The following is a 24,836-nucleotide window of genomic DNA, read 5'->3' on the forward strand; positions in this document are numbered from 1 at the left end:
ACTTAAGCCTCCAAGCTGTTAGGTGTGCCCACCTGCTGGAAAAGAACGCTTGAGCAGGCATTTAGAATGACAGGTAGGATTCCTGGGTGCCAGCGGGGTCTAAAAATCTGACGGGACAGTCATTGGCCCAGGTGAATGACATCCATGCCTTGTACAGCACTTTCTACACAGGAGAGAATTCAGCCCCCACAAGACTCTATCCGTAAGTGACCCCCCCCCACACACACCCATCCTGCTTCCAGGGAGAGCAGGTGGATCCGAGAAGTACCCAAACCATGAGGTGCAGAGAGGCAGCAGACGCTGTGTGAAGATGGAGCTTCATTTGGAATCTCAGACCCTGAGAGGGGGCACTGTCTAAAAGGGGCTGCAGCCCCCAGCCCAGGACACTGCAGGCGTGGGGCTCCACCCGGGACACAGAAGCCAAGTGCACGGACACACAGATCACCTGCTGCCCCACTGTGTGCACAGCACTCCCACTCATCTAGAACTTACCTTCACCTTGTTGTCCTCGTCGGCCTATCAGGTTCCGGCCCTAAAATGGGATGTGATTCTGACCCCTGACGTGGCATGAGACGTAACACCTGTCTTGATGAGTTATTTGGGGACTAGATGAGATTAAAATCGATTCTGGCCTAAGACGCGTTTTTAAAAGGTAACCTTGGTCCTGTGCAGTTGATGTGACGGGAAATAGCCTTAGTCTAGGGCAGCTTGGGCTTTTGCTTCTGCATTTGTGTCCCTGAAAAATATCAGATGCACACAGGCAACTGCACCCAGGTGCATCAAGATGCATAGGACACACACACAAAACACACAACAGACCCCAAACATCGGCCAGCTGCCTCCGTGTAGCCTGTGTGCTCTGCGACCCATCCATTCATCTAGCTTCAGACTACAGCTCCCCCACCTCCTCACAATTCATAAGTGGCAACCCTTCCAACGCTGGCCTCCACAAGCAAACTTGAGGCCTGTTTGAAGTTAATACATATTAGTCATGTAGTATGCCTTTAATCATTAGTATGCGTAAATTGTCACCAGTTTTATTAAGCTTCTATGTCTTTATTTGTCACCAAGAGTGTATTGGAGTGTCATGCACCTAGCCCATCTTTCCCATACGCCCCGTGGTTGCACAGTTTCCCATGGTGTACTTTTAAGGACTAGAAAGTCATTATAGCAAACGCTACCTATGTAAATGTCCGCTGCTACTACAGGGATTATCATTATTTTTGTCAAAGCTTTTCCTCAATTAGGAATTTATTTTTATTCTCATGCTTTCCACAGGGGTTATATTTCTGATAGCACATAAAAGAAAATTCAGGTCCCAGAATATTGAATAACTTGCCCGAGATCACAAAGCAAGTCCCTGACAGGGGCTTAAAAGCTGCCTCTTGCCTTCAAATCTACACCCAAGCTGTCCATCAAAGTACACAAGTTAAGTGTAGCCATTTGCAAGTCAGGGGAAGATGTGGGGAAAGACATCTAGTCAGAGGAGAATCCCTGAACCTAGAATCTGAGGAGGAACTCCAGGAAAGGGGAAAAATTACAGGAAGGAGACAAGTCATTGAGCAGCAGGGGGTCTCATCTCGAGACTACGGAGACTGAACAAATAACCAGAATGGGTGAATGGGAGACAGGTGGACAATGAGGAGTGGTAGGGGTGATGGTATACTCAAGTCCCGCTTCGAGGAGTTTCAGCCAGCTCTCATCAGTCCATGCCTGAGTAGATTCAGTCTGATACTGTTCAAAATAAGTAGCAAAAACTCCGATTTTTTTAAGTCATAGTTAGTTTGACTCTGTGTGTGTGTGCATGTGTGTTGTACGTGTATGTAGAGCACACATGTGAGTGTGCAGGTTTGCACTCCTGGGCACACGATGTCCAGAGCAGGGCATTATTTGTCACCCCCCCCCCACACACACACACACACCACTCTTGGCCTTACAGGGTCTCTCACTAAGCGGGAAGCTTGCCGTTTTCCCTTGCCTGACAAGCAAGTTCTCCACATCTGCCTGTTTCTGCCCCTCCCCCACGCGGGGTCACAGGCATGTGCAGTCATGCACAGCTTTTTGTGGGTGCTGGAGATTCAAACTCAGATCCTCATGCTTACAGAGCAAGCAATCTTATCCAACAAACTTATTTCCCAGCACCAGGCTTGCTTATTTGTTTACGTTAATATGGCGGCACATTTAAACCTTTCTAAGCAGGTTCAAGCCAGCTGATACCCAACCTTCAGTGAAAGGCCCTGCTGAAATCTGGTGCCCTACTCAAGGAAACATGAACTCTGATGGACACAAAATATGTTATTATTTATTGTCAATTTCTGCAAAGACACATTTAAGCAACAAAATATACATTTGTCAACCTTTTAGAATTTGTTTTATACATTAACAAATACAATGTGCTACCATAGCAATAAATTAAATGTACACTATTTACATTCCATAGGCAGTCAGGATCTACAAATCACCTCCTCACTGCGAGGAAGCAAAGAAAAGTCATCGTCACAGGGTTCACTTCCACACTACACCTCATAGACTCTACCACACAGGCATCTCTTCACATGGAGATGTCGGCACCCTGGGGACTGGACAAGATTCAGCCAAGGTGGCATCACGAGGAGGAAGGGGGGGCATACACGCTAAGGGGCAAGAAGGGAGATTTCACCCTTCCGCGTGGAAATGTCACAAAGCCAAAGACAAGGGCAACTAACTCCAGTCCTCCAGCAAAGCACACCCTCCCCAGGGACGGTAAGGCCCAGGCCAAAGCCACTTCCCCAGCTGCTGCTCACTAGGCAGATTGCCCTAGGCTGGGGGGGGGTGTCTTTCTCCCAAGGGAGCGCATAACCCAGCTGAAGAGACGTGAGATGGGTGTGGGCAAAGAGCTGGTGGTGAGAGAGACACCAGGGGATGCCTCAGAGGCCCTCTACCAAGCAGTGGGAACAGCCTTGGTTACTGTACCAACCTGCCCTTGCCTTTGATTGAGGGGTAACTAGAAGCTGGGGAAGGAGCATGGGGGTCCAGAGCACGGCTGACTGACCTGGTCCCTGCTGGCCCAGAAGCCGTAAGCTCTATCTAAACCCCAGACACACACACCCCCTACAACACAGCTGTCTTTGCAGACTAAGAAACAATGGACAAAAGGTAATGTTTGAGTTGGCACCTTAAAGGGTCAAAGGGAGGAAAAGGAAACTGCCTGTGTCCTGCCTAGTCACCTGATCTGGGCTTTTATTCCCCGTCTCCATTTTAAGAAGGCCTGGGGTATCAGCTCAGTGGCAGGGGACTCGCTCAGCGTGAGCGAGGCCTTGGGTTCATTCCCAGCACCACCAAAAGAGGAAGGGAGGGATGGAGATAGAGGAAGAGAAGATAGGTCAGAGAACTGGTTCCTTTTTATTATTTTCTGTCCTGATTTAAAAACAAGGAAGCCAATGCATCTTCGTCCAGGTCACTTTGCCCCTGTCACTGAAGGCCCAAGAAGCACTTTGCTGGATGGACTCCCCTCCACTTCCTTCACTCAAGCCCCAGGCTCCTCACTGACGATCTCAGGTCACAGCTGAGGCCCCATCAACAGCCTCCAACCTCAGCCCCTCCCTGCCAGTGAAGAAACCCCAGATAACAGGGTTCCCCCAACCCCAGGCCCAGGAAACGTGCCTGTTTTACTCCACCAACAACAGTTGGTACACAGGAACGGGCCAGAGGCTGTGGGTCTAGTAACAGCTTTGCCCGCTAGGTGGCTGTGTGGCCTCAGGCAAGTTCTTTCTGCCGGTTGGGAGGATGGCACGGTTGGATGAGAGGCCTCGAGTATCGATAGTGCCCGTAAAACTGAACTGCAGGTTATTTTTCAAGAAACGCCACTTGACATTCATAATCACAGACAGAAACTCTGGCTAAGAGCATCTATCTGGAGCTCTCCCGCATCTGCTTTGATGTATCAACAGATCTGGAGGCATCTGAGTGCCTATTAACACCTGCAAAGTATAATTCCTTCAGTGAGTCAGGCAGTCCCCCAGAGCCAGAGTTGTGACCAGGAGAAGAACTCCTTGTGGGGGCCACAGTGGAAATGTCCCCAAATATAAGCAGAAGCTTCAGCAAGACTCTAAGCCCTGAGACTGGGAACAGCCACGAAAGGAAAGATTGGATCAGAGTGTGGAAGGAACAGCCTCCCATCCAGAGGGCTTAGAGGGGGCTGGGTCCCGCCATTACTCTCCTGATCAACAGAGGACTCCAGCTGGGCTGCGAGTATGTACCCTAGCAAGCCACAGGATGGACCTGCTAGATGGAGAGGGGCCTGACCAGAGGGCAGGGGCAGCTCAGATCCTGCCCAGAGTATCTCAACAGCAAACCAAGGGTGAAGACCCCAGCCCAGTGCCTCTCCATCCCTCTATACGCAGTCATCCTTCCTGTCCACTGGCCCAGAAGCAGAGGCAACACCTGACCTAGAGCTAATACCTGCAGGGAACCAGCCAAAGCAGTGAGTGGGGACAAGAAGACTTAGAAGGTTTCCAGCTATGACAGCATGGGACAACCTGGAAGCTCCTGAGGACCCAGACCATAATGCAACATAGCCAACCACCGAGCAAAGGTAAAAACAGTCCTACCAAGAGAAGGGAGCCAGAGTCCTGTAATAGTTTCAAAGAAAACACAGTGTGACCTTTCAAGTTCAAGCAGAACACTGCCAGAATCCACTCATCTCCTTCCAGCAGTGGGTGCCGCCGTGCTGGCTTTTAATAAAAGCTAAATGGATATTCTGTTGACCTTCTAACTAGAGCAAATCCTACCGGACGAGTCCTTCATGTAGGCAGGTATCCCAAGTGGAGTGCAGGGCGCGGTATCTCTCCCCTGGCTGCAAGTGTGTGGGGAAGGAAGGATCGGATGACAGAAGTAGAGGGGACACAGTTACCACAGCAGCCCCAGAAGCTCTGTCACCCTTCTGTACTTGGGCTTGGGAACAGAAGCCTATGCAGACACGCCCTGGGTGGGAAAGCTTATCATCTGCTCACTGAAGCGGAGCCCAGAACCAGAGCAGCCCTGTGCCAGAGGCCGATGTGTACTTAATGAGGCAGGATCTTCAAGTGCCTGTTGTTGAGACCCAGTGTTTGGCCTGGCAGATGCTCCACCCCATCCCCTGCAGCTGAACCGCCCTGCAAACCTGGAAGGCTGAGGGGCCCAAGTGAGCTCCTCAGGATGAGCGGGCTCACCCAGAGGTGGCGGCCATGGCAAGGAGTGCGGACGGTCTGTGGTGTACAAAGCACAGGCTCATGGGGCCCGGCTTCCAGGAGCCCTGCAGATGGGACAACTGCCTGAAGACCTGCCATTGGAGTGGGAAGAACTGGACTGGGGACCGAGCCTAGAAGCAGCCCCGGAGCAGTCCTGGGCCCCTCACAGATGCCAGGAGCACAGGTGGAGACGCCATACTGTTTCCAATGCTAAGTTCAACTGCCACACACCAACCTAACCAAAACTTGTCCAGTCACACCCCTCCCCGAGGACATCTCTCCCCTCTCTCCCACCTAAAGGATGGGTGGAACGAACTATGCCTTTTCTGGATTCTCACAAAAGTGGAGAGCTGGACCCCAGATGAGCCTGCCCAGACAGAAGCTCTCCTCCACCAACAAACGCCCCTGAGATGACCGTGTGTTCTCCCTAGACTCTTCACACTACCGGCTGCCTGTTCCTTCACAGGAAAAATATCCACGCAAAGGAGAAAAGTTACTGGGGCTTCTCTCTCCCCAAGGATGATCAGCAGCTTGTGTAAAATTCGACAGGAAAAACCTGGAGACTACAGTCGTGGAAACATGCAGCCAGTCCGGCACACACCCCAGCTCTGACACTGAGCTGCCACCATCCTGAGCCCTCCCTAAGGGGACCCTAGCAGCAGGGACAGAGCCCCCTAGGCCTGGGCCAGCAGATGTGTCAGAAGTACTTATCACAGGAGCAGTGAGATACAACTTGGAGGATGCTGGGAAATTCCTGGAATAGCAACCCTCCCACCATGTCCAGGATGGTACTGTACTGTGACCCCAAGACACACCGCACCCACCAACCATTCTGCAGTCACCTCTGCTCCCCACCACACAACCCCCTCAGTGTCTTGAACAGACAAGCTCCCCAGCTTCTTGCTGAGCCCCCCTGGGACCCAGAATCCCCCTTGTTCAACTCTTTTTCCAGCAGGTAAAACAAGATGACGGTTGACTCTGATCGCCGGTCCCCTCGGGAGGTCGGGAGCAGAGGTTGGGGCTTTGGGGTCTGTGGAGAAGGAGCCAGTAAGGCCATGGCCAGGTCAGGACACGGAGCAGACAGCTGGTCTGCTGGGCAGGTGGCCAGTGAGACAGCAGGCCTGAACGATCAGAGTAGTGGATGGCACCCCCAAACTGCTGGAGTAGGAGCCTTCTGCAGGCCAGAATCAAGACTTCCCTGAGGAGATAAGGAAGGGGAGATGGAGAACAAGCACCAGGTAACAGAGGGGAGAAAACAGGCTGGAGTCAGGGTGGGAAACCCACTTGCCCATGGCTGCACTCACGATGAGGAGGGTGACGAATACAATGGCGGGGTGTAGCCCCAGAAGCCGTGTGTAAGCACTGTGCTACAGAAGCATCCAAAGTCCATCACAGATGGTGGAGGCCACTATCACACCCCCATTTTCTCTTCTGTGTTCTCATGAACAGGTTTAACACAAAGTGAACTCAAATGCACCCTTCCCTTTGGTCCCAACTCATTCATACTCCTGAGAGCCCTCATGGAGGAGGTGGGGGTTACAGCGGGTCTCGGGTGGCTTCACTAGGAGTTCACTAGTGTATCACGCCAGGAGCAAAGAGACCATCCTAGGGTTGTCCCTCCCAGCAATGGCTGGGTAGGGGCATCTCCTGTCATATGGGGAAGATATATACCAGCCTGGGGCCTTGGCCAAAAATACAAAGAGAGAGAGATTGCCTGCAAACAGGAAAGCAAGGGGTAGACTGAGGAATTCCTCCCTCCAGGGAAGGAAGTGAACTTTCGGTTACTTCCCCTTCTAGTTACTAGAACCAGCTCCATCCAGTGTAGGAATCTATCCCAAAGCCACTGGACAACCCTTCTGAGGCACCGTTCTCAGCCCCTCCTTCCCCTAGGAGGCCTGGAGATGTCCATCAACCGTAGTCCTCAGCATCCCTCAGCTGACAGTCTCTCTGGCCATTCTGAGGCCAAAAAGCCACAGACACTCTGGCCTTAAGGGAACATTCCCCTCTCAGGGCCACTGTAAGACACTCACCTTGGACAGGGGAAGGACTCCACTTTCACATTAGTGTCCCTGTTTAAGAAAAACACACAAGAAGTCTTCAAAAACCAGACACCAACCGCCTCCACCCGCAGCTCCTGAGGACTCAGTTCTCCGCGGTCTGAGCTCAGGAAGGGACTTGGGCTCCCAGAGGCCAGCAGAACCCACCTCACATCTGGGACGGCTGTGTGCAAGGATGTGGCTCTACTGTAGGGGGCGTGGCAATGGGGGCTGGTGAGCCCCCAGCCTGGCGTCTGGACCACGTAAGAACAGAAACCATGGCCCCAGGTCTGGCAGAACATCCTTCCCCGCCTGCCTCAGGGGACCCTCATAAGCATTCTCTGAGGTGCTCTTTCCCACCCCCTGGAAAAAAGACTGGCTATGGGGAGGTTCTGGAATGTGGGGTGTAGGGCTCGTGGGGCCCTTCCTTAGCTGCCCACACCATCCTTACCGCACTGGAGCTAGCATGGCTGAGTTTATCGAAGCGGAATTTCAGGTTTGACCTCGGGGAGTTTCTGCTTTTGGCATCTAAAAAAAAAAGAAAAAAGACATGGAGTTTAAGGAATCATTCTAGCAAAATCAGAACAGTGAGTAGGGAGGCCGGGGGACGTGGACCTTAACCTCTCCCCAAGGCATGAGCACTAACAGGTACCCACTCGCGATTAACAGTACTCAGACGCTGAGAAATGGTGTGCCCTAGTTATTAAACACAGGTCACTTTAAAATGAAATATCTTCAAAATGGAAGCTCATAAGTAAACAGGACGTATTCAAGAAAGATAATAGATACTCAAAATTTTCCATTTCCTCATTATATTGGCATATTTTGCTGTAATCTGGGCCCTCACGTCTGCTGTGTCCTTATATCAGAAATTCGCTAAGGTAGTAGGCTATGCATCTCTCCTCATCCCCAAGCTCAGGGATGTCTCAGTGGTAGCTTGAAATCAATCTCGATGGGAGGATTAAGACTACTGAAGTTGGCAATGTTACAAAACTGAGCTTACAGTTTTGCTGTCTAGATTTAAGGAACCAATGGAAACTACTAACATATGAACTGAGCCTGGAAAGGGTTGTGCCTGCAGCCACTACATTGTGAAGAGCTGCAGAGGAGCCGCCATGCTCCCAGTATTTGGGAGCTACCACCAAATTCAGCAAAAAGGCTATTTGTACCACTGACACAATGAATGCTGTCCTTCTAACATAAAATGTCAACACAGGCAATAATATCCACTGACACCCACTCAGGAACCAGATTTGACCGTCATCTGCCACCTTAAACAGATTACAGTTACCAGAGTTAGGTAAGTATCAGTGAAACTGTCCTATGAGGATCTTATAGGCACATTAAGACTCACAGTGAAGATATTGTATATCTTTTCATTATTTGTGAACTGTGTTGCAGATCCATCATATTGGTAAAGTTTACCGTGTCTATGCATGATGCATGTGCACACACACACACACACACACACACACACACACACGAGTACACACACATACATGTACACATGCATGCTATGGGACCCTCCCTGAGTGATCCTGATGTTTCCCTTTTTGTCTCTAGAAGCCCAAGTATGAATGGCCAATGACCGGCATCTGCAATTACAGAAGACTCCTCAGGCCATCTCCACCTCTCAGACTGCCTTTCCTCACACTCACTGGAGCAGCCAGAAACAGGTTTCCAGACCTCCCAAGCCCACCCAGTGCCCGGGGTTGGGGGTCAAAAGCAGATATCAGGGTAATACAGCCTGGGGTGCACCTCCTGGGGGTGTAGTTGACATTGGGGAAGACTCCATGCCAGTTCCTCATTTCTTCCTGCCTTGAGTAACCTTAACCCCGTTGCAGACACTCCCAAAGCCTCCCTTCACTCAAACCCTGTCTGAGAGAGCAGGCTGGCATTCATTCCTTTTGATATTTATTTAGTGCCAAAAAGGACACCGTTTGGTGATAGAGTTTCTTGTTCACTTCATCAATATTTAACTAAGCTTTAAAAACATCAGGAAATGTGTAGGACTACTCCATCTTACAAATGGGGAAACTGAGGGTCAGGAGGTAAGCTTGTCCATGCCAAAACTGGGATTAGAATCCATCTTAAGATCTGAATGACCACAGGAGTTGAGTGAGAGGGAGCTGTGAGCTACCCCGTTAACCGGGAAGCTCGCCACAAAGGGTCATTTGCTTTTACCCTGGTGTCCCCCATATCCCACTACATCTTCCTTTTGACATTGTTTGGTCTCTGCCTAGGGATACCAGTGGAATAGCACCCCACCCCAGCCACTGTGAAAACTAAAAGTAATTGTAGATATTGCCCAAGTCCCTCGGAGAGAAAGATTACCCCTAGATGAGAACTGGCGGGTCACACTAATGTTTTATTGCAATCCCACAACGCACATTTAGGTTAATAGTTTTTTATAGCGTATGCTCATCAAATCTGTGCATGAAGCTGAGGAAGTCCTAAGTGAACGTATAAACAGCAGATGAAGTCCTGAGTGAGTGCGTATTGTTGACACAGGCAGAGCCATGTCATGGATCCAATGCCTCGGGCACATGGGAAATGCCAAAGTCCCCCCCTCCCCCCATCATGGTGAGACTGGTAAGGTAAAGCCCTCCTCTGGTCAGAGTGTGGATGTTGACAGTGTGTGCAAGTATGAGTGTTTACAAAGGATTGGCCAGTGTGTGCAAAACCTACCAGCTGCCCTTCCTCTTCCTGGAGGTGTACAGCCTGAGACTGCTCGCCTACAAATACCTACTGAGACTAGTGAACCCCTCCCCACAGTGCCAACTGGGTAAAAATCATCTGTCACACTGGGTTCTTGGTGGACCCTGAAAGCTGATTCCTTTCCTTTCCCTCCAACCTGGTACTTCCTACTCTGCTCGGCTGTACAGATCTCAGAAACCCGAAAGACACAGGCCACCACTCTCCCTAAACCCTCACTACCAAGCCCATTAAATTCTACATCCCAGCATGCTCTGCCATGACCCTGGCTCCCCTAGGTGCCCACTGTGCCTCTGCTGGTGCCTCCTCCCCAGCCCCCACTGATCCTTTCTATACTCAGCACGCAGCTGCCAAATGGTCTTTCTCAATGCCAGTTGGTATTTCCAGAGCCTTCAGTGGCTTTTACCAACAACATCTGAGTCCTCAGCAGGCCTCCTGGCGGCCTGCTCAGCACTCATGGTCCCCATAACCACTGTTCTCGCTCCTGCCTCCCCATGACCCCCACTGCCCTGAACCTCATGCACAGAACCTCATGCAAGAACACCGTCTTGCATTCCCTCCAGCCTCCTCCACTGCTGCTTCCTCTGACTGCCAGGTGCTAGCACCACGTGAGGCTGTGGCATTGGCCCTAGGCGGGAACAGGGTAGTCCAAGAGGTGAGCAGAGAATTCTCAGCTTTCTAATCAGTCAATCCTAACTCCTCCACCATGGAATCATCACGAAATCATTTAATTCTCTAAGCCTCAGTTTCCCCATATATAAGAAGACTATGAGCTTTTTTTTGGTTGTACAGATGTAGAAAGGCCTTCACATCTTGGAAAAGGAGAAGTTGGCCAGGTCAGCACGCCTGGGGGGGCATGCCCTTTGAACAGCAGTCAGGGAGCAGCTCTGCCCTTCCAACCACATCATGCACATCTTCACATGCCACTGACCTGTGGGACTCCGGCTCATGATGATGGGGGTGGCCGCGGCCCCCAGACTGGGGCTCTCGGTGCTCGGGGACGGGCTGTAGACAAACACCTCCTGCTTGAAGGGCGAGGTTGTGGATGGCTGGCTGCTCTGGGGAGAGAAACTGGGTGAGCGAGGCCAACGTACGCCCGGCAGTCCCACAGCTGTCCTGGGATGGACCGTGCAAGCCACTGCCTCCAACCTCACGCTGGCCCTTCTATCCCAGCCATGACTGCAGCCTTTCCCCGACTCCTTCCCTTTCCAGTTGGTGTCCCCCCGACAGGGACCACCTCCACTGCTGCTCTGAAGTCCTTTGTTGAGACAGGGTCCCCTCACTCGCTGCTCTCTGTTGGGCAGTAGCAGCTGCCTAGACCACACCTTCTCCAGGGTATCTGGAAGCACTGTCTAACCAGCTGGGCCCCAGAGCGTTGCTCCCTGGTTGGATGAGGCACACTCACCCCACTGTCACACTCCTCCATGGCCTCACCCTCCCCTGCGGTGCTGCTGAAGCTGCTGGTGCTGGAGGAGGAGCGGGAGATGTTGGCGCGGCCATTCTCCTTCAACTTTATGAAGGGCCTGGGAGGGATGGGAAGCAAGGCAAACGGAGAGTGAGGCAAATCCACCAGAGGACTGAGCTTGCCCACAGTGGCTCCCCCAGCCTCTGCCTGGTGGTCTTGGTGTTCCAGAGATTTCCAAAGGCAGGAGCTGTGACTCTCAGCTTGCCTGGAGGCAGAGCCCAGATGGCTACAGCCAGCCTTTCCCAAACCCCAACTCTCTTACTTCTCTTTGTTGGGACAGATTTCTGGAGAGCTGGGATTTGATGAGGTCTCGGACTTGATCTCCTGAGAAGAGTGTCCGCCATCCGGGGTTTTGGGAGCGCTGGAGGCACTGTCACTAGGGGGAAGAGAATGAAGAGCAGTGAGGCCTGGGAATCAGGCCCCTGCCCTTGTCCACCCCTGACCCTTGACAGAGCTCAGGCTGTGGGGGCCAGTACACAGAGGGTAGCCATCTCTTCCCTCCCCACACAAGCCTGAGACCGCAGCAGACAGCAAAGGTTTCTGCTCCCTACAGTAAAGGCCATGGATTCATGGTGATGGTCCAAGGCCACCAAACAGGGGCCCTGGCTTGATGGCCTCCAGTCAAAGTCTACCCCTCTCCCATACTGGCCATCCCACCTGGCAGAGTATGGATCAAGAGAAGGTGCCGGGGAACTGAATGGGACACACACAGGAATCAACCCAGCACCCATGGATTCCTGAGAGATGCTGGGGGGCCGCCTACTGTGGTGACTCTTGAGGACATCCTACATGTGAGTTGGCAGCCCTAGGATGCTGGGGAGTGAAGGGATGCTCAAGCCCAAAGATCCAAGAGCTCCCTTCTTCTGCAGTTCAGCAAAGACCACGGTTTACCCTATGGCAAATTCTGGAGCCAGGACAGCTCTATCCTCAATTCACTGTTTTTTCTTTAGTACTTCTGAGCCTCAGGACCACTGATTTCTGTTCTGCTTTGTTTTTTTTTTAAGAGTTACTTATTTACTTATTTATTGTTTATGTGTGTTTGCCTGCATGTATGTATGTGTATCACATGCATGCCTGGTGTACTCATGGGTCTGTAGAGAGCATTGGATCCCCTGAAACTGGAGTTACAAATGGTTGTGAGCCTCCCTGTGGATGCCTGGAACCAAACCCAGGTCCCCTGCAAGAGCAGCCCACGCTCTTAACTGCTAAGCATCTCTCCAGCCCCTCAGTGCACCTTTTACAGTAGCAGCATTAATGAGGCATAATACACATGCCATGCAACTCACCTACTTAAAGTGGACAAGGACACAATTTTTAATATGCTTGTGGAATTGTGCAGCCATCAAAACCACAATCTAATTTTAGATCATTTTAAGGCCTCTTAAAAGAAACCCTGGCTCATCTGCAATCACTGCCCACCCCATCCCCTAACCTATTTCTTTCTCTCTCTATGGACTTTGCCTAGTCTGGACACCCCATAGAAACAGGACTTGACAGTGTACATGGCCTTCACATCTGGATTCTCCTAGCCTCACATTTTCCACGTTTGCCCATGTTGTGGCCTGCATCAGTATCTCAGTACTCGTTGTGTATTACAAAACAATATTACACTCTGTGGGCATACTTATTTCATTTTATTTATCTAGTCGTCAGACAGCAGGCCCTTCAGTTGCTTCCTCTTTGAGGTCCCATGAATGACGCTGCACCTATTCCAGGTGCCAGTGTTGTTATGGACAACCGTTTCCAATTCTCGTGGTCTCTATATATACACCTAAGGGTGGGGTTGCTAGGTCCTGTGGTAACTCTATGTTTAGCCCTTGGAGGGCTGCCAGACTGTTTTCCAAATCGGATGCACTATCTCACATCCCCACCAGCAACGTGCAAATGTGACAACGTCCCCACATTCTCATCAGCACTTGTTATTTACCTTTACAATCACAGGCACCCTAGAGGTGTTAAAGGCTATAGAAATTCTGTGTTTGTGTGTGTGTGTGTGTGTATAGCAAATGTATGTGTGCATGTATGTGCAGGTGCTTTCAACTGCCTGTGCCCATGGAGGTCAGAAGTCAACATGGGGTTTGGTCCTCCATCACATTCCACTTCGTCTTCTGAGACAGTCGCCCACTGAACCTGGAGCTCACCAGCTGACCTGAGAGCCCCAGCGATCCTCCCTGTCACCACACCAGCTTTTGATACAGATGCTGGGGATCCAAACCCACGGCCTCGTACCTGCCCAGCAACACTACACACTGAACCACTCTCCCATCATGCACTTTTGGTTACTCCTATCAACCCACAGGGTTGGCTCACACAATGAACTTGCCTCTGTGACAGACACCACAGGAGTTTCTCCCCTCCTGTCTTTAGAGACCCCACATGCCCTGAGCAGTGTGGCCTCTCCCATCCCTCCCAGCTGTCTTTGTCAGCCCTTGACCGTCTACTCGTCTATGAACACGAGCTCTGCACACCCTCTCTGAGCAGTCACACAGATCTGTTCAATGTCTCTACATCAGCAACTCTCCCCATCGCTGCCCAGCTCTCCAGTCAGGGCCTCTCTGCTAAACACAAGTGCAGGATGTATAGGTAGTAGCCAGGATTCAGGGGAAGCCTGACACTAGGAAAACCTGTCCCCATGCTTGGGCACCTGACAGCCATAAGAAGAGAGCTGACAGGCCCCACAGCTGGGATGCAGTCCAGGCCCTGACAGTTACCATCGTGTCCGGCTGTCCCCCTGGCCTTCAGAGCCCGAGTGCAGGCGGGGGAAGAGGCCCGACCGCCGCTTGATGGGGCTGCGTGACTGGTTCCTCACGGTTGCTGCGGCCACTGGAGGCTGCCGATAAAATCGCCACAGTGAGTACGCGCGCCCACCCCTTCCTTCCCACCCCTTCCCTGGTCTGCACATGACTCCTCGGGTGGAGAGAGACCCCAGAAAACAGCAAAGAGCTGAGACCCCAACACTTGAGCCACTCACAGCCTCTTTCCTGTTCTTAAGCCAAGCCCATGGCAGCAGGCAATGATCCAACAGAGCCTAGAACTCTTAGAGGATCACAGGCTCATCACAGTGGGGCCAGATGCCGAGCTGGCCGGGACAATTTAGGGAATCACAGGTTGAAAAATCTAGAGAGCCTTGGGAGTGGCCGGCTGCCACCTTTCACCTTGCTATTGAGAAAGCCAAGGACCAGAAAATGGAGGGATGTGTCAGGGTCAGCTAGCAATAAGGACCTAGAGGTCCTGACTCGCCATCACTGCTTGTGAATAAATGAACCCAGGCAGGAGTGGCGATAACAGACCAAATAAAAGCCTCTTAGCTGAGTCCACATGCACTGATGGCGGTGGGGAGCTGGCCAAGGTCTCTGCTTGACAATCCCCCAGCCTCATGGCGGTGGGAGAGAGGCACACGGGTGAAAGTCTGAGCCAGAAGGCAGAAAAGCCTGGAGCCTGCCAATGCCAATGCCAATCCCCAATGCCACTCATGTGCTGTGTCTCTTTGGGAGAATGGTCAAACTCTTTGGGCCTCAGCTTCCTCATCCACAGGAAATCACCCTGCTCTGCTGATAGGACCTTCTGAGAGAAACAAGATAGTAGATAGGAAAATATTAGATAAATGGTATGACCTTCTAAGAGAAACAAGATAGTAGATAGGAAAATATTAGCTAAATCAAGCCATTGCTCAAGGCCATTTATAATAAAAAGTCAACATTTCAATGGCTCTATGCTGCTATTTAAAAATTTTTTCAAAGAAAATTCCAGTCCCTACAAGTCAAAAGCCACTTGCCTTATTAATGGCTGGCTATGGGGTTCCCTCACCTGCCTTGGTGTGAGACAAGAGGCCTAAGCGCCCAGACCCACAGGGCTGTCTCTCCCTGAGAACTGAACACACAGTAGGAGGAGGCTAAATTTTGTATCAGGAAGTCCTGCATTCAAATGCCAGATCTTCAATTTAGCGGGGTGACTTTTAGTAAGTTATCTAACCTCTCTGGGTCTCCTTTCCCTAAAGTGTGGAATGGAGAGTGGCCCCGTGTCTATTCAAACAACCGTGATGGGGATCAGGTGGGGTCTTGTGTGTCAATCACCAGCTCAGTGCCTGGTGCAGAGCAAGCTGGGGTGGCCACGGCGGTCATTAATAGGTCCTCCCTCATGAGCCCCCAAGCTCAGTTCTTAAACAGATGCAGAGCACAATCCACAGCACAAACCAACCCCAGGGGCACCCGGCATGGAAGCGTCACAAACCAACCCCAGGGTTACCTCTTCAGCAGCTCCACTGTCCCCCAGCCCATCTTCCAGCTTGCCCTGCTGAAGTTGCCCAGCCCAAACCTGGGGTGAGACACACCCTTCCTCCCTACTCCTCCCCAACACACACACATGCTGGCCCAGGATCCAAAGTACTCACTGAGAAGGTGGTCTTGGTGACCTCCATGCTGTTGTGGACAATACCCCCACTGAGGCTGCCAGGAATGGTGCCCCCATGCAGCTTCCTCTGGCTACCCACCATGGTCTCCATGGAATGGCTGCGCACACGGATGGCTCTCTGCAAGAGATGGGGTGTGATAAAGGTCTGAGGGTCCTGGTCAGCCCCTGGTCCCTTCTGGATGGCTCTGTCCTGGTGTCACGTGTACATCTGCAATGCACACACTCACTAGCATGAGCAGGCAAGCAGTCACAAAGCCCACACCTCAGTAATTGGTATTGGCAGAGTCCTCCGAATTCTGTCCAGGCAGGATCTGAGGGCTCAGTGGAGCAAGGTGGGCCAACCCGGTATCCTCCTTGTATGGGAGAGGAAGCAAGGCCTAGAGCTCAGCAAACCTGGATGACACTGTCTAGTTAGCACCTCCCCATCTCTGGGGTATAGCTTCCCTGTCTGGAAAATGACTGTCACACCTTCCACACAGGATGGGGACTGAACACAAGTGCCAGACTGAAAACTGACTCCTTTCCATTTTGATTTTTGTTTTCTGGTGTGGCATTGAGGAATGGACCTAGGATCTCTCTCATGCTGGGCAAGAGCTCTACCACCGAGCTACACCATCAACCACACATCATTCCTGTGTTCACAAAGCTAAGCTTCTCCTAAGTGTATCTTGGACTGCCCTTCCCACCGTTATCACCGGTGTGTCTTGTGTAGCTACAATCACCCTGGATGTAGAACCCTGGAACAAGTTCCGGCGCATCGGTGCATTGGAGCTGCAGCTTGCCCTCACTTGGGCTTGCAGGAGCTGAAGACACACTTTCCAAATCAACACTACAGGTCTGCATAGCTGTTCAAAGAGATAGGTGCTCACACTGGTCACAGGCAGGGGCTGCTGGGGTTGTGGAACCTCGTGTTCACTTGTGGCCAGCAAAGAGCAAAGGATGGGCGGGGTGGGGTGGGGTGGGTATTGGCAAGCTGTTAGGTGTCCGGCCAACAACAACCAGGGCAGTCAGGTTTGTCATGGTGCATGAGAAAATGAGAATACCTAAGCTACAAGAACACTGAGTGGGACCCGGGAAGAGCTGGACCTGGGGTGACAATCCCTCCCGGGACTTCTCTAGAGGGCGATGCTGTTCTGCACAGGGTCAAAGAGGGGTGTTTATGATGCTTGGAACTCAGCTCCATCTACAGGAGGACTTCGAACCAACAGAAGTGCTGCAGGATCCCGGCTCCCCTAAGGAGAACACTCTCAATTGCTACAGAGGCGTTTAAAGCAGAGGTATACTACAGAGGTTTTCTCCAGTGACCCCAGTCCTGGCGTCATTGCCCTCTGATCATCCATTCAGTTTCTCAACAAGATGGCACACAACAGACAACACAAGCCAGTGATCAGAAGCACCAACGCCTGAGCTGCTGTTGCCAGGAGTAATACGTGGGCTCTCTGCTGCACCGCCTGCTAGCTGGGGACCCTGCAGGCTGCTTAGCTTCTCTGAGAGTTACGTGGAATGGGATAGGACCTGTCTACACAGGGAGTAGCAACAAGAACATATAAAGCTCTTAAGAGAGAGCCCAGGGCATCACAAATACAGCTTATTGTGTTATTACTATTAAGCACAATGCATTTTCTGTGTGCTCAGCATCATGCCAAGTGCTAGAAATGTGGTGCTGAGGCCAAAAGGGAATTGAGTCCAAAGAGTGCCCAAAGAATACTCATAAGAGTAGGCTACAATGCAAGCTCCAGTGTCTGTGATGATGGTCTCTGTGTCAATCAGTTGTTCTGGGGCCCAAAGAACAAAGGTTCCTAGACACCTTTACTATTAGCAGCTCAAGTACAGGTACCAAACTCTAATTCGGCAGGACCAACATCCATTCCAGTATCTCCTCCTCCTTCCTGAGATGCAAAGTACCCATGCTCAGTTTAAAGCACTGGTTTAACTCGTCCCTTGCTAGAGAAACAGGAGGGATGTCTGCTGGTGGCTTTGAGGAAAACGCACCTGAAAGAGCCATTTGGAAGGCCAAACCTGATGACAAAGCTGGAGAGCTCAGGACCACACAGGGGAAGGAAGGAAAGAAGGTGGGTGAGCCAGTCACCTGGACTTCCTGCTACAGTAATTAGTGGATTTTCTTCACCAGGGTGTGAGCCTGTCACCCTAGCATCGGGAAACAGATACAACTAAGTTGCAGCCCACCCCCTCCTTTCTGGACTCAGGCATATGCACACCCCATGTGCCCACTAACAGATCTCTCCACGGGAAAAGCAAAGCCCCCATCCTTCCCTTGAGACATCCAGGCAGAGTTCAAAGTTGGCACAAATACTGCTCTCCAAGACCCCAGGGACACCTTTGAGACTTGGGAATGGCAAAGGGCCTCGTCCTGAATGCCATTCCCTCTGACAAGGGACAGAGATTCAGAAAGGCTGCTGGTATATGGAACCGCCCTCAAGACAAGCCACCAACAATGAGGTGTGGGACTGTCGGCCTCAAATCGACATCATGTAGCCTCTATTGTCTGAATCAAAGATGCCCCATGAGGAATGTCACCTCTCCCCTCTCTGGACCACAAAAGAGTTGCCTAGCAACAGTGTTCCTGGGACATGGTTGCAAAAGCCAGCATGTTTGATTCATTCTACTGCCCAAGCATCATAGAGCCATGTACTCTTTGGAAGCTGAAAATATCTGATATGTCCTTAGATGGGGGGAAAAAGGCTCCTTAAATGACATTAATGTTTCATAAATGCCAGCATCTTTATATGCTCGTTCCCTGTCCCACCACTGCTAGTGTCACCAACATTTCACACTCTTCATTTGTGTCCTGATCTAGTCCTCATTGTCTCTTTCTCAGAAAGGATCCAAGTATGAATAGTAAGCCATGTGCAGTGTATCTGGTCTAAGGAGCCTTCATACACAATCTTGCCGAATCCTTAAAAGGCTGAGGTATAGAGAGAATATAAAAATCTCTCAAGTAACAATACCTGTCACACATCAGTAAGAGACAGAGCTGGGATCCAAATCTAGTATAGCAGGCCCTAAGATTGAAAATACAAAGCTGGGTGTGGTAGTGCACGCCTGTAATCCACACAACTTGGGGGGATTGAGAGGTCGAGGCCAGCCTAGGCTACATAGTAAGGCTCTGTCTCCAAAAATGGGGGGAAGAAGAGGAGGAGGAGAGGGGGGATGGGGGAGGGGAGGAGAGGGGAAGAGGAAGAGGGAAAGAGACCAGAAGCGGGAGAGGTGGGAGAAGGAGAGAGTGAAGAGATGAAGGGGAAGGGCAAGATGGAGGAATTCACTGATTAACTAGAGAGGACTGGAAAACAGGCGGTTTAAGGGGCCCACTCTCAAAAAAAATTCAAAGGTTGATGTCAGGGATGACGGTGTCTTCAGATGCCCATGTGCCACTGTCAGAGTCAACAAAGAGAATCTGAGGAGCCAATAAGCTGACGGAATTCCAGGGCTGGTCCGGTTGTCAGTCACCTGCTCTCCGGCTCTCGGCAGCAGGAAAGGTGGAGTCCTGGTTCTCCCAGGCTCTGCCAGAGGAGCTGTCACAAGGATGAAATGAGACAGTATGCAGCCAACACCTGGGATGACACCTGCCCACTCCGGTGAGCTCTCCTGTCCGGATTTTAGTGTGAAAGACAAGTGACAATCATCTCTGAGACCCAAAACCACGCCTGCCTTGAATGGAACTGTCTGGTGACATCTAAAGAATTTCACAGTACAATGAGCAACTGAACGGAAGGGCCGGGGAGCGAGACAAAAGGGGGAGACAGAGAGGGGCAGAGGGGAGGGGGCGGCAGTGGGACGAGAAAGGCAGGGAAGGGGACACCACGGAAGCCTTTGGGCAGGAGGCCTTGGGGCTAGCGGGACTCACGCTTGCTCAGCCCTGTCTAGCAAAGCTCATCTGAACCCAGCTTGCATCCTCCAGGGACCGGCTGCTCATTCTCGTAGTAGGTGGCCTGACCTGTGGAAAGTTCTTGTGTGGACATAACTGGTCTCTCACCTAAATTCCCAAACCTTGCCGTCTTGGGCTGGCCTTTCCTATCATTTCACATGACTGTCCCTTGTTGTCCTCCTGGCCAACCACTCTGGCTCCACCAATCTCCCTCGGTCCCTGTGGCCTCGCAGCCCTCCACACGCCTTACCGCTGCCTTCCAGCAAGCTCTGCTGTGAGGGCGATGAAATGCACTGCTTTCTCATCACCCGTGTGTGCCATCATCTCAGCCCCAGCTGGCGTCACAGAACGAGCCGCTTCCTGGCCACCAGCCCCATGGCCTCCTTACAAAAGGGTTTGCGAGTTGTTCCCATTTAACAACTCAACATGGGGACAAAAATTAACGAGATGAGCACCAGGTAGGTCATGCCCACCCAAAGCCCAGTAAGGAACAGAGGCTGGGGCCTCTGAGACAAAGACACTGATCTCCCACATGCTGAGATGGCTTCAGTCAGGATCTTCCTTCCTCCAGCAGGAACATGCTAGCAGCTCACTCACAGGCTCCAAACCATAAGCTGAGCAGAGCCAAGCCTAAGGCCTGAGTGTTCCCCTGTCCCTTCTGCCCCCTCCCCGTGGGTGTGTGCGTGCATGCGTGCATGTGTGTGTGTGCGTGTGCGTGTGCGTGTGTGTGTGTGTGTGTGTGTGTGTGTGTGTAAATGTGTGTGTGTGTGACTGTACCACCAAAGGCATGCAACCATCCTGGTACACGACTCTCCCTCCCAGGGGAAAAGGGGGTGACAGAGATGTCAAAGGCTGGGGTCTGTGTTCCCTCCACCATCACTGATGTGACTCAGGCTGCCCCTGCCTGTGGCTACAGGACCCCCTAAGACTTTGCCAGAGATGTCTGTGACCTCTCCTGCCACCCAGGGTCAGGTGAGACCAATGCACCACCTATACCAGTTCCTCAAAGGGTCAGAGAAATTAGCCCGCTGCCTCCCTGTTCCTTGTGGTCCCAACCCTGTCCCGTCGTCTTCTATTTCTGCCTCCACAATATGAGGTCAGTGGAGGGTTGGGCCAGTCAAGTGCTTCTCAAGCCATGGTCTGTACGTGTTATACGCCTATCACACAGACAAATCAACGGCCACTTTTTCTTTTTACTTCATTACAGACCAGCAGTCTAGAGATAAGTACCTTCCATAAAGGGAGTGATACACAGCTCTTTTACCAGGAAAAAAAAAAAAACAACCTGCAAGTTTCCAAGAGCATGGCCACAGCCACCCGCTTGAGCCATGGAAACATCTTTCATCCAAGTCATCACTGCAAAGGATGAGACTTTTCACTAGGAAGGTGTAGGTTTTCCAGATCGTCATCTATATGAAAATGAAAACTTCCAAATGTCAGTAGACCTAGCAGGTCCTGAGACTCCTCCAGGCAGCTCGGTTTACAAGCAGGTCTAGGGATCCATAAAGCAACTGGTATGTGTCTCATGGAGGGGCGCTTCCACTCACAGCCTGAAGAACTGAAGTGAGGCGTGAAGAACCACCCCACGTGGCACGCTCAGCCTACGGTCACAGTGGGTCTGCTTCTGGACTGCGACCCTCTGGAGAAGACCAGTCTGAAGGGAGCAGGTAGTGGGGGGGGGGGATTGCTCAGCCCTGAGCATCCTCAGTTCACATCTGCCTGTGAGAGAACTTTCAACCCAGGCATTTTCTTCCAGGCAGCATTGCAGACAACCCTTCATTCTGGAGAGATCTCACAGAGGTCCAGGATTAATCCCAAAAGAAATGTCAATAATTCTGACACCACAAGCCTGCCTAAGGCCCTTGTAAGGAAAGAAAAAAACAAACTAGAGATGGATTCTTGAACGGGCCAGGGCCATGCCTGCCCCCTTGCCCAGGTCTCTCCACCTGGATCAACACTGAAGGGTTCAACAGGAGAAGCCAGGGTCTCCTTCCAGAGCAAGAGAAACACTCGGTCCAAAGGTCCACTCTGTGTGCCTGACCCTGATGACCCCTTTCACTCCCACCCTCTCACAACCTCAAAGGCAGACGTGAACTCTGAATGGAAAAAAAACACGTCTGTCCTCAAGCACAGAATTAAAAAGAAGCCTCTGGAACACTGGCTCGCAGGCCAGTCACGGTAGAGTCTTGCAGCACGCCCTCTCTTGAAAGCCTCTCTAGGGATACCTCAGACACCCTGAAGTGAAGCATACCAACTGCTACTGCTCCTAACAGATGCAAGAGAATGATCCTTTAGATCCTTTAGATCTGTCACCTGTAGTTAGCTGCTGGGCCACCTCATCCATTGAACCCCATGGGCAGAGTGTCCACCGCCTACATACACTGTCACATAAATATCTGAAAGCCGAAGGGGGGCGGGGACTAGCTATAAAATATAAAAGGAAATGAGTAAAAAGCAACAAATGCTTCATAAAACGTCTACAAATCCCAGCATCCTGCTAGCTCATCAAGCACAGCTCAGCTCAGGTCATTCTACATAAATTAATTTCCTGTGGGAGGTGGAACACTTTGAGAGGTGTGACATGAGGTGGGTGGGGCAGGGCCCCCCCTCCCAGAGCCTCAGAAGACCTCTAAGCGGCTGCTCCTCTGCCTCCCCTAGGCCCAAGCCTGTTCCCTATTACCTAATCTCACATTCACCCTCCTCTTGGTGAGGCTATACCCACCATGGCTCTTTCTTCCATCTCTGCTCCTTCTCTCCTCTACCCTTTATTTTCACTTTTCTCAAAATCAAACAGAGTCCCGGGGGGTTGGGGGGGGGGGGGTTGGGGGGGGGGTGGCGGCAGTGGCGGCACACGCCTTTAATCCCAGCACTCGGGAGGCAGAGGCAGGTGGATCTCTGTGAGTTCGAGGCCAGCCTGGGCTACAGAGTGAGTTCCAGGACAGGCTCCAAAGCTACACAGAGAAACCCTGTCTCAGAAAACCAAAAAAAAAAAAGAAAAAAGAAAAAAAAATCAATCAGAGTTTCACTATGTGGCCCAACCCATCCTTGAATTCATCCTCCTCCTGCCTTGGCTTCCCAAATGCTAGGGACACAGGCAGGCACCTCCACACCCAGCTCCTCTTGCATCTAAATTCCCCAGGTTTCTCCCCTTTCACCGCCACTTCTATCAAGACTAAACCAGAAGCCCCAGGAATCTCCTACCAGCCTGGACAAGCAGCTTGGCTCCTCCCACCCCGGGAGGAGTCTCAGCAGCTGGCTCCAGCTAAGGCCAGCAGAGAGGTATGCCCTGCTCTCAGCTGTCCAGCCGGGCAGTGCACAGCTGACCCAGACCTGCCCGGGCCTGACCGGCTGGGGTGGAATCTCCCTGGTCAGAAACTGGGAGGGAGTATCATGTAGCTGGTGAGAATTTAAGAGATCTGAATTCAACTCTGTCTCCGAGGTGACCTGGGACAAATTAGTCTCTGTGTCTTTGCTTCCTCACATGTGAAACAATATTCACAATTACTAAAACTGAGTGTGAATTCTTAGGTCAAAATTATTATATCCATAATACCAGCCTTCCCCACAGAGCACTAATGACAGTTGGGAGGTTTAAGACTATATGTAACCTATACGGCACAGTTAATGTGTGCCCTGTTACAACAGCTAAGGGTATTTACTGTGTCATAGGCAATCTGCAATTTCCGGGCGTTATTCCAATGAACTCTCACAACACGGCGACAGAGGTCCGATTTATTATCTCTGAGTCCTTAGCAAGAAAACTGTGGCTTAGGGACTTTGAAGACCTTGCCTACTACACTACAGCTGGGATTTTTAAATACATGTAACTCCGATCCTAATAGCGGCCTCAAAATGTCCTGTTTATGAGTCTCTCTCTGATGGCAGGGAAACCTGACAGAACCCCGAGAAAGTCTAGGTGGGAACAAAGCCACACCTCTGAGGTGCAGGATCCTGAGACCCTGTGGCCTCTTGTAGCTTGCCCTCCAGCATCCCACCCTACCCCGTGTTAAAGGAGAGACTGAGAAATACTATCTAGCCAAAGGCACACCAGTACAATCAGGTTCAAATGAGACACCAACATAAGTGTGGACCAGCAAGCACTCAACCAGGACATGATAGAGAAACCTTCTCTGCCCCTCACTGGCTCTGTGGCCATCCAGGCTCCATCTGCGGACTTCTGGGGACAGGGAGCCCCTCCTGGAACTCTTCCCTTTTTCAATGCTAGAGAGACTTGCCTGTGGCTCCACCCACCCCCAGCCAGGTCCCAGGACTTTGCCAGCAAGGAAGACTCATGCAGCACCCCAGCCAGCCACTGCAGACCCCTAAGGCTGTGACCTCACTCACACCATTCTTCCCTGGGCTCCCCGACCACAGAGGGAGACATGGGAAAACAGCGAGTTTCTTAGTTCATGTGGTCTGTTCTCCTCTGCCCACTCACTTGCCTGCTTAGAGAATTCCTGGGCTGACAATGGTCCAGGCCAAGGGAGAGAGCATGGAGGTCACTGGAGTCCTTGCCAGCTGCCCCAACCTCATATACACAATGCCCCAGCCCTCTGCAAAGTCCCACCCCATCCTGTCACCTCCAACTGGCCCTTGGGCTCTGAGGCCATATTCCCACTAACTTAGCAGCTGGCTTGCTTTGCCCTCTGCCCCAGTAACCCCAACTTAGCCTGTGTCCATACCTTAAAAGACTCCAAGAATCCTCCATGGCCCCCATTCTCAAACTTGTCCTCCTCAGGGCCTAGGCCGAGCATGACTTGAGTGTGTGTGTGGAGTTCATCATGAAGGTTGTCCAGGAGAGCAGCCCGGGTCCGGTCCTAGAAAGGAAAGGTATACACAGAGTACGGACACCAACCTGTGTACTTCCTTCTGGGTTCCAGGTGCCTGGTCTGAGGGCTGCTATTCTGTCACCAGCTCCTGGCCATGGTGGGGTCTTAGAGGAGACTGAACTTCATGCTCACCAACACTGCGGTTAGCACAAACGTTCCAGGCCAGCCCCTGCTCTCACTCTCCCTGGCCATACCACCTCTTCCAAGGCTTGCCCTGGGGACGCCCAGCCCAGATCTCAGACCAAGATCTAGACCCACAGCCTCTCTGCCCATGGCTCTCTAAGAGCC

The 24,836-nt window shown here is 51.6% G+C and overlaps 1 protein-coding gene across 8 annotated transcripts in view; it reads right to left on the reverse strand.

The window, feature by feature from the left end:
* Positions 1-2,280: 2,280 nt before the first annotated feature.
* The window catches only part of Rap1gap2 (RAP1 GTPase activating protein 2), a 227,036-nt gene continuing 204,480 nt past the window's right edge, over positions 2,281-24,836 (reverse strand). For 7 of the 8 annotated variants that reach the window (XM_028866705.2, XM_028866703.2, XM_028866702.2 and 4 more), the window contains 9 exons: positions 24,402-24,536; positions 15,814-15,951; positions 14,135-14,253; positions 11,686-11,799; positions 11,364-11,481; positions 10,890-11,016; positions 7,695-7,771; positions 7,238-7,276; positions 2,281-6,405 (listed from right to left, as the gene is read on the reverse strand). In XM_028866705.2, coding sequence (XP_028722538.1) covers positions 7,268-7,276; positions 7,695-7,771; positions 10,890-11,016; positions 11,364-11,481; positions 11,686-11,799; positions 14,135-14,253; positions 15,814-15,951; positions 24,402-24,536 — 837 coding nt within the window. In that variant the 3' untranslated portion in view covers positions 2,281-6,405; positions 7,238-7,267. The remainder of the gene's footprint in view (positions 6,406-7,237; positions 7,277-7,694; positions 7,772-10,889; positions 11,017-11,363; positions 11,482-11,685; positions 11,800-14,134; positions 14,254-15,813; positions 15,952-24,401; positions 24,537-24,836) is intronic. The other variant, XR_003734214.1, reaches the window with a different exon arrangement.

This window comes from Peromyscus leucopus, chromosome 8b (genome assembly GCF_004664715.2).
Source record: "Peromyscus leucopus breed LL Stock chromosome 8b, UCI_PerLeu_2.1, whole genome shotgun sequence".
Taxonomy (NCBI): Eukaryota; Metazoa; Chordata; class Mammalia; order Rodentia; family Cricetidae; genus Peromyscus; species Peromyscus leucopus.